The sequence below is a fragment of the Aquarana catesbeiana genome, linkage group LG03, assembly GCF_042186555.1.
Source record: "Aquarana catesbeiana isolate 2022-GZ linkage group LG03, ASM4218655v1, whole genome shotgun sequence".
Taxonomy (NCBI): domain Eukaryota; kingdom Metazoa; phylum Chordata; class Amphibia; order Anura; family Ranidae; genus Aquarana; species Aquarana catesbeiana.
In genome coordinates this window covers 308,766,501-308,783,788 of record NC_133326.1, presented here as the reverse complement: position 1 = coordinate 308,783,788, position 17,288 = coordinate 308,766,501, and the positions used below count along the sequence as shown (strand labels likewise).

The 17,288-nt window shown below is 44.4% G+C and overlaps 1 protein-coding gene across 1 annotated transcript in view; it reads left to right on the top strand.

Moving 5' to 3' along the window:
* The window catches only part of LOC141133958 (dynein axonemal heavy chain 3-like), a 3,453,856-nt gene that overhangs the window by 35,142 nt on the left and 3,401,426 nt on the right, over positions 1 to 17,288 (top strand). The window contains exon 2 of the mRNA XM_073623563.1: positions 12,689 to 12,780. Coding sequence (XP_073479664.1) covers positions 12,689 to 12,780 — 92 coding nt within the window. The remainder of the gene's footprint in view (positions 1 to 12,688; positions 12,781 to 17,288) is intronic.

Sequence of the window (17,288 nt, the reverse complement as noted above, 5' to 3'; positions counted from 1 at the left end):
CAGTAGCAAGGAAGAAGAGACAACAAGCTAATAGAACCACAAGTAGGAGATCTGCTTTACTGCTGAAAGGCCAGCAGGACACAAACCTGAGCTTCGATGCTGGTTTTAGCCAAATGTCGAGCCATTTCCCATCTTGACTATTTTTTGTTTATAATTCTCTTTATACTACTGTTTTGAATGCTTAAAATATTAACTTAAATACATAGTTATGTGATGCTTGGGCTCCAAAGAAAATGAAAAAGCTTTTGTGATGACTAGACTCCAACCAGCATTTAACTATTTCAGTGCATCTGCTCAGTGCTTACATTAAAAATTAAAAGGATGGCAGGCTGCCAACTCACTGCAGGCATAGGGAAGCTGAGCTACTGAGTAAAATGAATAGGTTATGGCTGCAAATTGTGAGGATGAGTTACACCACAGTACTTGCAGGTACAGGGATCAGTAGGGGCTTGTTTTAAAGTTATACTCCGGAGAAAACAAAAATCCTTGTTACAAAAACATAAATATTTGAATGGCCATTATCAGTACTCTATCTGCTTTGAGTCACTCAGATTTGGTTGGATATTTTCCAAGTCAAGCTTACTTATAACTGATTTAAATAACTGTGTACACCACTTTTCAGTTAAAGTGGATGTAAACCCCTATTCATGAAATTTGAGCTGGGCACGTATATCTGCAGTGTTTTCTTATCTCTCTTCAAAGCCCTATGCTCCGTAGCTGTCTCTTGTTCCATTCTTCTGTTATCAGCATGATAACTCCTAACAAGTTCTCCATCACATATGATAAAAACAGCAGAAGAATTGTGTTGGGAAGGATGCTATAAATAGATTAGCAGGGTGCTGAACGATTCAACAAACAGAACTGAAAGTCTCTACCTATGAGGAGAGGGGGTGTGTGCCTTTCCTCCAATCAGCTGTCTTGACTGTATGCCTAGGCTTCACTGCAGTGTTGAACAGGAAGAGAAAATCTCCTAACATGATTTGAACTTTTTAAACAGTATATAAAGATGAAGACAGCAGATATACATGTAAAACATATGTAGGGAGATTATAACCTGTGGCTGCTCACTTCACTGTGTATATGTGAGGGTTTACTTCCACTTTAACAGGTATTCTTTTATGGCTTTTTTTGTCCTATAAAAAATTCTTGTTCCCCAGGCAAATTTATTAGATTTCCTTTTTTCAGGTCAACATTTGCTGTGTTCCAAAGATTTTAGACATTCTCTTATTGAAATATGTTAAATTGAAATAGCTACATAGTTGATCATGTTGAATTGATCTGCGAGTTTATTCATGCAAAAAAAAGGGAGAAATTCAGAACCTTAAAAATGCAGTTGTTTTACTGTGAAAGAGGAAGAAAAAACCCTCATAAAGCAGGCACTCATTTGCTTTCGTTTTTTAAAGCTCTTGCTGTAAATAACCATTTTCTATGTGAAAATTAAATCTTTCTTTCACACACATAAAAGTGCTCTTATGCCCTTTGAGAACTATGAGAACAAAAAGGTTGTATGTTTTTTAAGGACATTAAAAATAATTACTAATAATACCGGCTTTTCCTCTGTCTTTAGTTTATGTCTGCAAAAGCTTATTCTAGCTCAGTATTTTTGTTTGCCCTTTTTTTTGACCAAGAGTATGGCATTTTTGCTTGAAAATGTGGTCTACTTGTCCTGTTTTTCCATTTTGCAAGGAAGCCATTAAATTCTTAATAAATGTGGTGTAATGCAAATGATGAGCATTTTTTGCCTGAAATAATGACCTATTTGTCCATTTTTTCCATTATGCGAGGAAGGCAATCAATGCTTTATAAGTGTGGTGGAAAACACACGATGAACAATATTTGGTTACATTATTATTTAACCAAATGTATTAAAATTCTACTTAAAGCGGAGTTCCCGCTTACCTGTCCAGTAGGGATGAGCCGAACACCCCCCGGTTCGGTTCGCACCAGAACCTGCGAACGGACCGAAAGTTCGCACGAACGTTAGAACCCCATTGACGTCCATGGGACTCGAACGTTCGAAATCAAAAGTGCTCATTTTAAAGGCTAATTTGCATGGTATTGTCCTAAAAAGGGTTTGGGGACCCGGGTCCTACTCCAGGGGACATGTATCAATGCAAAAAAAACTTTTAAAAACGGCCGTTTTTTCGGGAGCAGTGATTTTAATGATGCTTAAAGTAAAAAAAAAAAAGTGAAATATTCCTTTAAATATCGTACCTGAGGGGTGTCTATAGTATGCCTGTAAAGTGACGCGTGTTTCCCGTGTTTAGAACAGTCCCTGCACCAAATGTCATTTTTAAAGGAAAAAATCTCATTTAAAACTGCTTGCGGGTTTAATGTAATGTCGGGTCCTGGCAATATGGATGAAAATCAGTGAGACAAACGGCATGGGTACCCCCCAGTCCATTACCAGGCCCTTTGGGTCTTGTATGGATATTAAGGGGAACCCCGCACCCAAATTAAAATAAGGAAAGGTGTGGGGCCACCAGGCCCTATATACTCTGAACAGCAGTATACAGGCTGTAGGTTTGTTGTTAAGTAGAATCTCTTTGTAATTTTGAACGGGTAAATTTTTAACGTGTTTAGCTCCAGTCAAAAAATCTTTTTTAAGCTTTTTGGAAAACATAGGGAAGGGTTATCACCCCTGTGACATTTGTTTTGCTGTCTTTCCTCCTCTTCAGAAGATTTCACCTCACTTTTTGTCCCAATGGATTGGAAAGCATCAGTGGAAAGGAGAAATGTTTTTCCCATATTAACTCTTACGGGAGAGAATTTCCCTTCCTAGGGGTAGATTTATTCTCACTTCCTGTTGTCTCCTTCCGTTTGCAAGTAGGAGTCGTTTGTAAGTTAGTTGTTTGAAAGTAGGGTCCTGCCCTATATACTCAGCAGAAATTTGGGCCTTAGGTGTTGCTGTGGCCACAACACTGTAAGCCCTCACAGGGCTCTGCTGTGAAATATTAGATCAAGAATTGTAATTACATGCCCCTGTTGAACAGGAGCTGAAAAATTAGGCCTTAGGCACTGGTGCTGGTGCCACAACACTGCAACCCCTCACAGACACTCTAGTTGGAATGCAGGAACGAGCCCTGCTGCAAAGTATTGCATCAAAAATTGTAATTACACGTCCCTGTTAAACAAGGGCTGAAAAATTGGGCCTTAGGCACTGGTGCTGGTGCCACAACACTGCAACCCCTCACAGACACTCTAGTTGGAATGCAGGAACGAGCCCTGCTGCAAAGTATTACATCAAAAATCGTAATTACACGCCCCTGTTAAACAGGGGCTGAAAAATTGTGCCTTAGGCACTGGTGGTGGCACCCAGAACCAAAAATGTTCTTACAAGCTATCAGCGTGATGATTGAGGAGGAAGAGGATAATTACTCAGGGATAGTCACTCAGCATCAGCATAGGCAGTCTTTGAAGGGATCTGAGATTTCAAAAAAAATTATTCGGTTACATCAGCATCAGGTGCTTGGTAGCTGGTGGTGATCCAAGACTCATTCATTTTTATGAAGGTCAGTCGATTGACCGAGTCAGTGGACAGACGCACCCTGTGATCGGTTACCACGCCTCCAGCAGCACTGAATGTGCGTTCCGAAAGAACGCTGGATGCAGGACAGGCCAGTAGCTCAATTGCATACTGTGCAAGCTCTGGCCAGTGATCCATCCTCAAGACCCAGTAACCCAGAGGATTTTCGGTGGGAAAGGTGTCCAAGTCTGATCTTGCCCCTAGGTATTCCTGCACCATGTAAAACAGACGCTGGCGATGGTTGCTGGAACTGATCATACCTTGGGGCTGCGGACCAAAAAATTGTCTGAACGCATCGGTCAGACGGCCACCTTCTCCACCGCTCCTTCTTTGACTGACCGAAGCCTCAGCAACATGTTGTCCAGAAACAGGAGTTTGTAACCTCCCAGTCTCTGGGAACGCGTTGCACAGACCTTTCTGCAAGGCCTCCCGAAGATGTTTCATCCTCTGCTCCCTCTGCGATGGCAAGATAAGGTCCGCAACCTTACCCTTGTAACGTGGATCAAGGAGGGTTGCCAGCCAGTATTGGTCCTTCTCCTTGATACCACAAATACGAGGATCCTTTGCAGAATCAGGGAGGCCATGCAGCGTAGGTTTGCTGAGGCATTCGGTCCGGAGTCCTCTGGGTCACTAAGGACGACATGGTCCGCAGCCACCTCCTCCCAGCCACGTACAAGTCCATGTGTTTCTTGGGACTGATCCCTTAAAGACTGCTGCTGATGCTGAGTGCCAGGCTCCACCTCCATACTGACACAATCTTCCTCCTCCTCCTCCTCCTCTTCCTCCTCGTCCTCTTCCTGTGTGATCGGCGGGCACGCAGGAACACTGTCTGGATAAAGGGGGCCTTGAGAGCTAAGGAAGTCCTCCTCTTCCTGCCTCTGTTCTGCCTCAAGTGCCCTGTGCATTATTCCACGCAGCGTGTGCTCCAACAGGTGGACAAGGGGGACAGTGTCACTGATGCATGCACTGTCACTGCTCACCATCCTCGTGGCCTCCTCAAATGGTGACAGGACAGTGCATGCATCCCTGATCATGGCCCACTGGCGTGGGGAAAAAAAACCAAGCTCCCCTGACCCTGTCCTGGTGCCATAGTCGCACAGGTACTCATTGATGGCCCTCTGCTGCGTGTGCAGCCGCTGCAGCATGGCCAACGTTGAGTTCCACCTGGTGGGCATGTCACAGATTAGGCGGTTCTTGGGCAGGTTAAACTCCTTTTGGAGGTCCGTCAGCCGAGCACTGGCATTATATGACCGGCGGAAATGCACACAGACTTTCCTGGCCTGCCTCAGGACATCCTGTAAGCCCGGGTACCTGCCCAAGAACCGCTGCACCACCAAGTTAAGGACGTGAGCCAAACAGGGCACATGGGTCATTTGTCCCTGTCGGAGGGCAGAGAGGAGGTTGGTGCCATTGTCGCAAACCACCATTCCTGCCTTAAGTTGGCGTGGCGTCAACCACCTCTGAACCTGCCCCTGCAGAGCTGACAGAACCACTGCCCCAGTGTGGCTCCTGTCCCCCAAGCACACCAGCTCAAGCACCGCATGGCATCTTTTGGCCTGCGTACTTGCGTAGCCCCTTGAACGACTACGGAGCACCGCTGGTTCCGAGGAAGAGGCCATGGAGGAAGAAGAAGAGGAGGGGGTGGAGGAGAGAGGTGTGTCACAATCATTAGCATTTTGGAGGCGTGGTGGCGGAACAACCTCCAGCACTACTGCACCTTGTCCTGCATCCTTCCCAGCTGCCAGCAGAGTCACCCAATGCGCCGTGAAACTTAGGTAACGTCCCTGTCCATGCCTGCTGGACCATGAGTCAGCGGTAATATGCACCTTACCGCTGACCGCCCTGTCCAGCGAGGCATGGACATTGCCTTCCACATGCTGGTAGAGAGCCGGAATCGCCTTCCGTGAGAAAAAGTGGCGTTTGGGTACCTGCCACTGAGGAACCGCACATTCCACAAACTCACGGAAGGGGGCAGAGTCTACCAACTGAAAAGGCAGCAGTTGAAGTGCTAGCAATTTTGCCAAGCTAGCATTCAACCGTTGGGCATGTGGATGGCTGGGAGCAAACTTCTTTCGGCGGTGCAGCAGCTGGGGCAGGGAAATTTGCCTGGTACAATCTGACGTCGGTGTACCAAAATCAGATTGCCCACAAGTACGTGGCTGTGACACACCTAATTCTACACCTTCATTCCTCTCAGTGCAGGTCTCAGAGAGGACTGAAGGTCTAGTGGGGTTGGAAATCTCAGCTGATTAGGAGCAAGCAGAGGTCCTCTTTGTTCTTTGGTGTGGGTCTTTTAGATACGCTTGCCAACGAACTGCATGGCAGGTCAACATATGTCTGGTCAAGCATGTGGTACCCAAGCGGGAGATGTTTTGGCCACGCGAGATACGCTTGAGACATATGTTGCAAATAGCAGCAGTGCGATCTGATGCACTCGTCTCAAAAAAGGCCCACACCAAAGAACTTTTTGAATAACGCGCAGAGACTGCAGCGCCCTGCACATGTGGAGCTTTGGGGTGTGATGCAGTCAATGTGCTGCCCTTAGGCTGGCCCCTGGAGGGCATCCTGCCTCGTTGGTGATGTGCCGCCTCCTCCTCCTCCTCCTCTCTCCTATCAGGCACCCACGTTGAGTCAGTGACCTCATCATCCCCTCCCTCCTCATCACTGGAGCAAACCTGGCAGTATGCTGCAGCAGGGGGAGCATGACTGCCAGATTGCTGTCCTTCTTGGGCACCCCCTCTGTCCGTGCTCGTGTTACTGCCTTCATCGAGCTCAGTATCATCATCAGAGCCTTCCAAACGCTGGGCATCCTCCTGGAGCATGTACCCAACACTGTGGTCAAACAGTTCGAGGGACTCCTCAGGAGGACATGGTGGGGCTAGGGAAGGAGTCACTGATGACATTGAGCCGAGGGAAGAGGCTGCTGCTTTGCCAGACAAAGTACCCTGGGCATGGGTGAGAGAGGATGAGGAGGATGAGGACGGCTTGGTCATCCACTCGACCAAGTCTTCCGCATGTTGCGGCTCAACATGGCCAGCTGCCGAAAAAAAGGCCAAGCGTGTCCCATGGCCACGTGCTGATGAGGATGCACCGTCTCCACGACCAGCACTAGACACAGAGCCTGCTTGCCCTCTCTTATTGGCTTGTGACTGTCTGCCTCTCCTTCTTGGCCTTCCAGACATACTAATGGCCTGTAGCTGCACTAAGCTGGGATATATATATATATATATATATGTACTGATACTGCAGCTAGCAAAATCAACTGCCTGCCTGTAGTATGAGAACACCACCAACCTTCTACAGGTAGCTTTAGCTGAACACTGTGAGGTGGACGCACCCCACTAACTTGTAGGTTTAGCAGAACACTGTGAGCAGGACGCACTGCACTAACTGTAAATAGTCTAGCTGCCTGACTGTGGTACTAATAGGATCAAAAGAACACCAGCAATTTTCTTCAGGTAGCTGTATTTACTGTAACAAGACAAGCCTGCCTGTCAGTAAGAAGATAACAGAAACGGATCTAGCTGAACACTGTGAGCAGGACGCACCCCACTAGCTTGTAGGTTTAGCTGAACACTGTGAGGTGGACGCACCCCACTAACTTGTAGGTTTAGCTGAACACTGTGAGCAGGACGCACCCCACTAACTTGTAGGTTTAGCAGAACACTGTGAGCAGAACGCACTGCACTAACTGTAAATAGTCTAGCTGTCTGACTGTGGTACTAATAGGATCAAAAGAACATCAGTAATTTTCTTTAAAATACTGTAACAAGACAAGCCTGCCTGTCAGTAAGAAGATAACAGGAACGGATCTAGCTGAACACTGTGAGCAGGACGCACCCCACTAGCTTGTAGGTTTAGCTGAACACTGTGAGGTGGACGCACCCCACTAACTTGTAGGTTTAGCTGAACACTGTGAGCAGGACACACCCCACTAACTTGTAGGTTTAGCAGAACACTGTGAGCAGGACGCACTGCACTAACTGTAAATAGTCTAGCTGCCTGACTGTGGTACTAATAGGATCAAAAGAACACCAGCAATTTTCTTTAAAATACTGTAACAAGACAAGCCTGCCTGTCAGTAAGAAGATAACAGGAACGGATCTAGCTGAACACTGTGAGCAGGACGCACCCCACTAGCTTGTAGGTTTAGCTGAACACTGTGAGGTGGACGCACCCCACTAACTTGTAGGTTTAGCTGAACACTGTGAGCAGGACGCACCCCACTAACTTGTAGGTTTAGCAGAACACTGTGAGCAGGACGCACTGCACTAACTGTAAATAGTCTAGCTGCCTGACTGTGGTACTAATAGGATCAAAAGAACACCAGCAATTTTCTTCAGGTAGCTGTATTTACTGTAACAAGACAAGCCTGCCTGTCAGTAAGAAGATAACAGGAACGGATCTAGCTGAACACTGTGAGCAGGACGCACCCCACTAGCTTGTAGGTTTAGCTGAACACTGTGAGGTGGACGCACCCCACTAACTTGTAGGTTTAGCTGAACACTGTGAGCAGGACGCACCCCACTAACTTGTAGGTTTAGCAGAACACTGTGAGCAGGACGCACTGCACTAACTGTAAATAGTCTAGCTGCCTGACTGTGGTACTAATAGGATCAAAAGAACACCAGCAATTTTCTTCAGGTAGCTGTATTTACTGTAACAAGACAAGCCTGCCTGTCAGTAAGAAGATAACAGAAACGGATCTAGCTGAACACTGTGAGCAGGACGCACCCCACTAGCTTGTAGGTTTAGCTGAACACTGTGAGGTGGACGCACCCCACTAACTTGTAGGTTTAGCTGAACACTGTGAGCAGGACGCACCCCACTTACTTGTAGGTTTAGCAGAACACTGTGGGCAGGACGCACTGCACTAACTTGTAGGTTTAGCAGAACACTGTGAGCAGGACGCACTGCACTAACTGTAAATAGTCTAGCTGCCTGACTGTGGTACTAATAGGATCAAAAGAACACCAGCAATTTTCTTCAGGTAGCTGTATTTACTGTAACAAGACAAGCCTGCCTGTCAGTAAGAAGATAACAGAAACGGATCTAGCTGAACACTGTGAGCAGGACGCACCCCACTAGCTTGTAGGTTTAGCTGAACACTGTGAGGTGGACGCACCCCACTAACTTGTAGGTTTAGCTGAACACTGTGAGCAGGACGCACCCCACTTACTTGTAGGTTTAGCAGAACACTGTGGGCAGGACGCACTGCACTAACTTGTAGGTTTAGCAGAACACTGTGAGCAGGACGCACTGCACTAACTGTAAATAGTCTAGCTGCCTGACTGTGGTACTAATAGGATCAAAAGAACACCAGCAATTTTCTTCAGGTAGCTGTATTTACTGTAACAAGACAAGCCTGCCTGTCAGTAAGAAGATAACAGAAACGGATCTAGCTGAACACTGTGAGCAGGACGCACCCCACTAGCTTGTAGGTTTAGCTGAACACTGTGAGGTGGACGCACCCCACTAACTTGTAGGTTTAGCTGAACACTGTGAGCAGGACGCACCCCACTTACTTGTAGGTTTAGCAGAACACTGTGGGCAGGACGCACTGCACTAACTGTAAATAGTCTAGCTGCCTGACTGTGGTACTAATAGGATCAAAAGAACACCAGTAATTTTCTTTAAAATACTGTAACAAGACAAGCCTGCCTGTCAGTAAGAAGATAACAGGAACGGATCTAGCTGAACACTGTGAGCAGGACGCACTGCACTAAATGTAAATAGTCTAGCTGCCTGACTGTGGTACTAATAGGATCAAAAGAACACCAGTAATTTTCTTCAAAATACTGTAACAAGACAAGCCTGCCTGTCAGTAGGAATATAACAGGAACGGATCTAGCTGAACACTGTGAGCAGGACGCACTGCACTAAATGTATATAGTCTAGAAGATAACAGGAACGGATCTAGCTAAACTGAATACAGTGTATATATATATATATATATATATGCAACACCTGGGATGCATATATATACAGAATACACTTTAAGTGCAGCTAACTGACTGACTGTCCTGCCTAATCTAGCTAACTCAAATGAAATGACACTGTCTCTCTCTCTCTAAGCACACCGGAACACACTGCACAGGGCCGCCGTGCAGGCGGCCTTATATAGTGTGGGGCGTGTACTAAATCCCCTGAGCCATAATTGGCCAAAGCCTCCTTGGCTTTGGCCAATTATGGCTCTCTGTTAAGGCGGCGCTGTGATTGGCCAAGCATGCGGGTCATAGTGCATGCTTGGCCAATCATCAGCAAGCAATGCACTGCGATGCCTCAGTGAATTATGGGCCGTGACGCGCCACACGAATTTGGCGCGAACGGCCCATATCGTTCGCAATTCGGCGAACGATCGAACAGCCGATGTTCGAGTCAAACATGGGTTCGACTCGAACACGAAGCTCATCCCTACTGTCCAGGGAGCCCGCGATGTCCTCACCCAAAGCCAACCCGTCCCTCGACTCCCGTGTGCATCTTAAGTAAGGGAATCAGAAAGTAAAGCCTTGTGGCTTCACAGCCTGTTTCCCTACTGCGCATGCGCAAGTCATGCTGCAGGTTCTGACTGGTCCCTGCTGTATTCTGGGACCTATGTGTCTCCCAGAAGACAGTGGGGGGTACGGAGGAGGGGCCGGATATAGCATAGATTGCCACAGATACTGCGGCGATCTTTCGCCAGAAGTGGGAGCAAATACCTGGATTACACAGGTATCTGCTCCCCCCTGGAAGGTACCAAATGTGACACCGGAGGAGGGAGGAATCCGAACAGTGGAAGTTCCATTTCTGGGTGGAACTCCGCTTTAATCTCACTGGTAAGTCTAAAAACATCTACAGCCCAGTTTAAAGTATCACTGTAAAATGAGAATAACACTTGGCACTGGCTTATCACCTGAATATTTTTTAAAGAACAATTTCATCTAAAAAATAACTATTGAAAGGAAACTATTTTAAGTTGACTTTATGTAAAATCTAATAGCAAAGCTGTAATTTTGTATGATAAGTTTTAAGCCACATTTTGCTATACCTTGTGATTTTATGTTTCATGAAACTTGGAAGCATTAAAATGACTTTAAAATTATTATTTTCAACACACCATATGACCCATTTTGCCCTGTGGTGGATTTTCTGAAGGCATAAGCAAACTACAGAGCACAAGTATTGTTTTGATTTCTAGGCATATTCTATATGCGCCAGAGCTGATGGCACTGTACATGAAAGTCCCTTTTGAAACACTAGGGATTTAAGTGCTATAACTCTGCTGCAGTTCCAAAGAGCACATATCTTTGGTTACACACAAAGGTCAGTGAGACATAAAAGTGAATATCATACTTTTTATAAGCAAAATACCTTATCCAGTGAAATTTAACAGCAAATTGCTGGGCTTAGACCTATGTAGTGAGCAGATCACTCAAAGCCTTTGCATTATTGACAATGTTTTTGCCGAGAAAAGTGTTCTTGTAAGTAGTTCTTTTTGAAGGCTTCATAATAGTTAGAAACAACTAGAGATACGATGCATTCTCCTATTGTGTCAGTATACATATGTAAAAAGAATGCAATGGATAGTGAATCTATCCAAGGAGAATTAGTCTTGGCTGGTTTCTGCAGCTTGAATCCCCATACAGTTCAATATAAATTTCATAATCCTGCTCAGCCGCTGTGTACTTCACAGCCTTTGGTGTATTAGGAGCATCACGTTCTCCAGAGCTTACATATTTAATCAACAAAGAAACATTCCCTAAATGCCTGCTCCTCAGTCTGCTCTTCAAAGTTGGATAAGTCTCATATCCCCAGATATTTACATGTCTATTCCCCTTAGCCTACACTATATGAGTGTTCTCCATTCCACACTGAGCTGCTCGAAGTCTAACCAGCTGGAGTGTGTCTGTTCTGAACATACCAACTAAATAAAATGTTTTTTCTACAACCTTCCAGTTTAAAATGTATACTAATACTACTCTCATGTATGATATAACTGGTAACTGATAACTGGATCCCTCAAATGTACCTCAAACAAATTATGGCATTCTTGTTTGCAGATTTTAAATGTTACCTGCACAAATTGCCTTTTTCCTACAGGAGGCAATTAGTCAATGGGATGAACTAAGCATTCTTGGGCAATACTCTATGGAGTTCTGTTACTTCCAACAAAAACCTTAAGTTTTCTTTTAGGTTTGGAAAGCATGAGAAAAGTTTAGACCTCTCTCAGATTGTATTGATGTCTGTGGCTCTTCTGAGAAGAGTTCCCTTTAATTCATATCCAAGTGACAAAGTTTTCATTAGGGCAGGAAGTGAGGGGAAATCTCCAACAGAGTTATAGACATTAATAAAAACCTAACTGATAATTTAACCCTTCCCCACCCTGTCAAAAACTGCAGAACAGTTTGGGCTGGAGTTTTGCTTTAAGGGTTTTTGTGCTTCAGTAAAATCACATCCTCTTGTATTGTACCATAGTGTGCTAAGCCTGAAGACTGGCAACATAGCTAGAGGCCAGTAGAAAAATATCCTTGAAGATATTTGCATTTGTGACTATTGCTAGTCTGTGCTGCATACATCTGGCAAGTAGGGTTTTTTTTAATTGTTTATCCATTTTTAAAAAATCCTTTCATTGCAGAAATGCAGGGCCTGTGTTTCCTGTTTTGCCTGGCTGTTACGCTGACCTGCTGCTTTTTGAGTTACTGACCTGGAACAAGTATGCATAAAAAAATAAGTCAGAGAAAAGTCAGAAGTCCTGCATACTTGTTCCAGGTTAGTGAATCAAATGGCTTTCATTTAAAGCTGACCATCAGGTAGATACTGTATAATAGGTATAATAGGTAAATAGGTAATGGGTATAATAGGTACATATTATTGCATCTTTGTATTTATAATACAGTACCTCAATAAATGTATTATTTTAAATACAAGCATTGTAAGTACTTTCTTACCCCTACCCCTTTTGTAACCCTTTATTTCTTTCCTTCTCTCTTTGCAATTAATGCAGCTTTTTTTGGTCTTTAATCTGTGGAGCCTGTTTATAAAAGATTAAAGTGATACCTTTTTTAAAGAAATTCATTATGATGGTTGTATCTATTTGGACAGATTCTTGAGGAAATGTCATTTTAATTCATAGCCAATAGGTATTTTGGTATTAATTTCAAATAATTTTCCTTTTCATCATAGACAGGAAGCAATGCGAAACCAAAACTTTTACAACATGGAGCCTTCACTCAAGCTGTACCAATCAAGGAGAAGAAATTCCACAGGCACGTGAGGTAGGGGCAAATTTCATAAACATGTACTTCAAGAATTTTTCAATTTTAATACATTTTATTAAAGGACCACCTATTGTTAAATAAACATCAGCTAGTAGCACTGTCTGCTGCTGTTTCAGTGGAATCCCATGTACTGTTTTTTTAGCAGTTGCCTAGCCCCTACTTGGCATACTCCTTTGAGCTTCAAATCAAGATCAGTCAAACACTCTGGCATTCTAATAGCACAATGCATGTACCTCAGTGGCCAGTTGCATGCATTGTACTGTAGGATGCCAGGAATATTCAAGCTCGAATTGGAGTCTACTTTGTTTGTGAGCAATGTTTAAGGAAAGTTTTTACAAAGTATTTGAAAAGTTTTCAGAAGCTTTGGGCAGCTTTTTTGAAACTTTTAGAGCAAACTTTAGGTCCAGTTTGAGGATGTCAAACACTGCTTGAAGCATGTTGATAGACCGTTAAAGCCTGACAGCAACATGCTTGAAGTGATAGTCAACACACTCATTTACATCCATGTTTAACATTCCTAAACTGGAACCTTCATAGCTGCACTTTAAGGTCATAACTGTATTTTTATTTTTTTTACAATTATGTGTAAATAGTTAATATTTAAAATAATGTGCAACATATCCCATGACAACAAGTACAGTAAATTTGCTCTGCTCCTAGTACACAGAGGCCCCATTCACACTTGCGAATGGGGCCGTTAGTGTTAGTGTGGGAGACACAGCAAATGATTGGCCCTGAAAGCAGTCTGTGGTGTGTTAGGGCTCATTTACACTTGCAGTTGTTGTGTGGTAGAACCCAATACCTATGCCTTGCTTCATGGGTGTGGCAGGAATTATACCCCCTGATGTTTTCAGTGAGCATAGCACCCACTGAATTTGTCCCATTCAAGTAAATGGGGCTACTCTTCAGATGCCCCGCAGCTGCATGCAATGCATGCAGTTGTGGCATGCTACTGTGAGGTTCAAGGGGTTCAAACATCTGGTGAGGAGGCAATACAAAACCTCCTCACAGCCTGTCATATGCTCTCTGAAGAGCTTTCTGGATGCAAATTGCACTTCAGGGAGCATACTTGTGTGAACGAGCCCTGTGTATATACATTTGTTTATTGCACATAGTTTATGTGTGCTAGGGACTTTTCACAGTAATGATTCTGTCACTGACAGAATCTGCCAGGGACAGGACCTCTATACAAATCAGGAGCATACTTACCTGTGTCCATGCATTACTCTCTCCTGCTTAGTAACTGACTGAAGCAATGTAAAATGTCACTTGTCACTAATCTGGCCGGTGATGCGGTAATGCATGGACCAGATGAGTATTTGCTCAGCTGTACCTAATGATCCTGTGTGATTACTAGAGTAAACTGTGTATTTGTGTGTGCTATTGATACTTATTTTGGCTCCACAGAGAACTATCTTTCTTAGTCCACTGACAATAATGCAGCATGGCTCCCACTACTACCAGTACAAAAAGGGGCTTTTATCCTGAAGCCCCCTAAATAACAACACATACTGTAAGTGGCATTTTTAATCCCACTTACCACCAACCTCCTTAAGTTGTTAGTAAGTAGAAAGAACCCTCACATCGGTGGTCAGTAGAACAGAAAATGCCCACCCTAACTTAGTGATCAATGGAAAGAAAAATACATTTTTACTTAACTGACGAAAATGTACATGGACACATTCTTCTACCCCACTGACCACCTACAGTGGGGACGGAAAGTATTCAGACCCCCTTAAAATTGTCACTAAAGGTTTTCATCCAGGATATCCCTGTACTTGGCTGCATTCATCTTTCCCTCAATTGCAACCAGTCGTCCTGTCCCTGCAGCTGAAAAACACCCCCACAGCATGATGCTGCCACCACCATGCTTCACTGTTGGGACTGTATTGGACAGGTGATGAGCAGTGCCCGGTTTTCTCCACACATACCGCTTAGAATTAAGGCCAAAAAGCTCTATCTTGGTCTCATCAGACCAAAGAATCTTATTTCTCACCATCTTGGAGTCCTTCAGGTGTTTTTTAGCATACTCCATGCGGGCTTTCATGTGTCTTGCACTGAGGAGAGGCTTCCGTCGGGCCACTCTGCCATAAAGCCCCGACTGGTGGAGGGCTGCAGTGATGGTTGACTTTCTACAATTTTCTCCCATCTCCCGACTGCATCTCTGGAGTTCAGCCACAGTGATCTTTGGGTTCTTCTTTACCTCTCTCACCAAGGCTCTTCTGCCCCGATAGCTCAGTTTGGCCGGATGGCCAGCTCTAGGAAGGGTTCTGGTCATCCCAAATGTCTTCCATTTAAGGATTATGGAGTCCACTGTGCTCTTAGAAACAAATGATTAATGGGTTGTGTGGCGCTATCTGATAGCTGAGGGCACACAGATGTTTATAGGGGGAATAGGAGGACTGCACCATGGATGTGCAGACTGCACCGGTACACAGCTCCTAATACCCCAACCTGAAATAGTATGTCAGTGCCTCATATAGAGGTAATCCTATGGGGTAAGTGAATATAGGTGTGTGAAAAGAGAATACACCCTAGAAATTGTGTAAGTGAACTATCATGCAGAGTGGCCCCTGGTATGATAGCTACAAAGTACAACCCAGAGGTTCCTAATATATGTATATATGCAAACCTGTGGTATAATTATGTGGCATGTAAGTCCTAGCAACTACATAACAAAAGTGCATGAAAAGTGATACCCACAATTCAACAAATATGAGTATCTAGTGATACTGCATCCAGCATCCAAAAAAATAGTATAATGAAAAAAGTGATAAAGGTGAAACACATCCAAAAAAAAATCCAAAAAAGATCTGAGGGACCCAAAATATATGTGTCAGAAAGTCCCAAACACAGTAACCATAATATGGGGGTGTGACAGAGTCCAAAGGATCAACCACACTCCAAAGGCATATATATGTCCGTATGTGTAATAAGGAAGCAGTTCACAAATAGATGGATGAATGACAGTTCATATATAGGTGTGAGTCTGGTTATGCTCAGGTGTATAGCAGAAACCTATAGGTGACTTGAGTGCTCGTAGTATCTCTAGGTGACTTATGTGCTCCCCCTCAAGAGTCCCCACTCACTGGATCCTATCACACCAACAGGGGTAGTGCACATGTAGATATGATCAATTCGGCCAGTTCACCACGGTATCTGCTGTAGCTGTCCCAGAACCATTCCTCTGACTCCAGGTAGATTGGGCGTAATCCTTAATGAACTCTTAAGTTAATGAAGTCCTGTCCCAGCTCTCAGGCGGCTCCTCTCCTCCTCCTGTCCTTGCGGTGTGTCTGTGTGGGCCATGACACACCGCGAGGACAGGAGGAGGAGAGGAGCTGCCTGAGAACCGGGACAGGACTTCATCAACTTAGGAGTTCATTAAGGATTACGCCCAATCTGCCTGGAGTCAGAGGAATGCTTCTGGGACAGCTATAGCAGATACCATGGTGAACTGGCTGAATTGATTATATCTACATGCGCACTACCCCTGTTGGGGTGATAGAATCTGGTGAGTGGGGACCCTTGAGGGGGAGCACATAAGTCACCTGGAGATACTGCGAGCACTCAAGTCACCTATAGGTTTCTGCTATACACCTGAGCATAACCAGACTCACACCTATATATGAACTGTCATTCATCCATCTATATTTGAACTGCTTCCTTATTACCTTTGGAGTGTGGTTGATCCTTTGGACTCTGTCACACCCCCATATTATGGTTACTGTGTTTGGGACTTTCTGACACATATATTTTGGGTCCCTCAGATCTTTTTTGGATTTTTTTTGGATGTGTTTCACCTTTATTACTTTTTTCATTATACTATTTTTTTGGATGCTGGATGCAGTATCACTAGACACTCACTCATATTTGTTGAATTGTGGGTATCACTTTTCATGCACTTTTGTTATGTAGTTGCTAGGACTTACATGCCACATAATTATTCCACAGGTTTGCATATATACATATATTAGGAACCTCTGGGTTGTACTTTGTAGCTATCATACCAGGGGCCACTCTGCATGGTAGTTCACTTACACAATTTCTAGGGTGTATTCTCTTTTCACACACCTATATTCACTTACCCCATAGGATTACCTCTATATGAGGCACTGACATACTATTTCAGGTTGGGGTATTAGGAGCTGTGTACCGGTGCAGTCTGCACATCCAGGGTGCAGTCCTCCTATCCCCTCCTATATACATCTGTGTGCCCTCAGCTATCAGGTAGCGCCACACACCCCATTAATCATTTCTTCCTTCATCATTTAGAGTTCCCCTAGGGGAGCCCTATTAGGGGGGGCAGCAACCTTTTATACGTACCCTCATCCTAAGCGCGTTCTTTTCCTTTAAACATTAATACTGTGCTCTTAGGTACCTTAAGTGCAGCAGAAATTTTTTTGTAACCTTGGCCAGATCTGTGCCTTGCCACAGTTCTGTCTCTGAGCTCTTCAGGCAGTTCTGTTGACCTCATGATTTTCATTTGCTCTGACATACACAGAGAG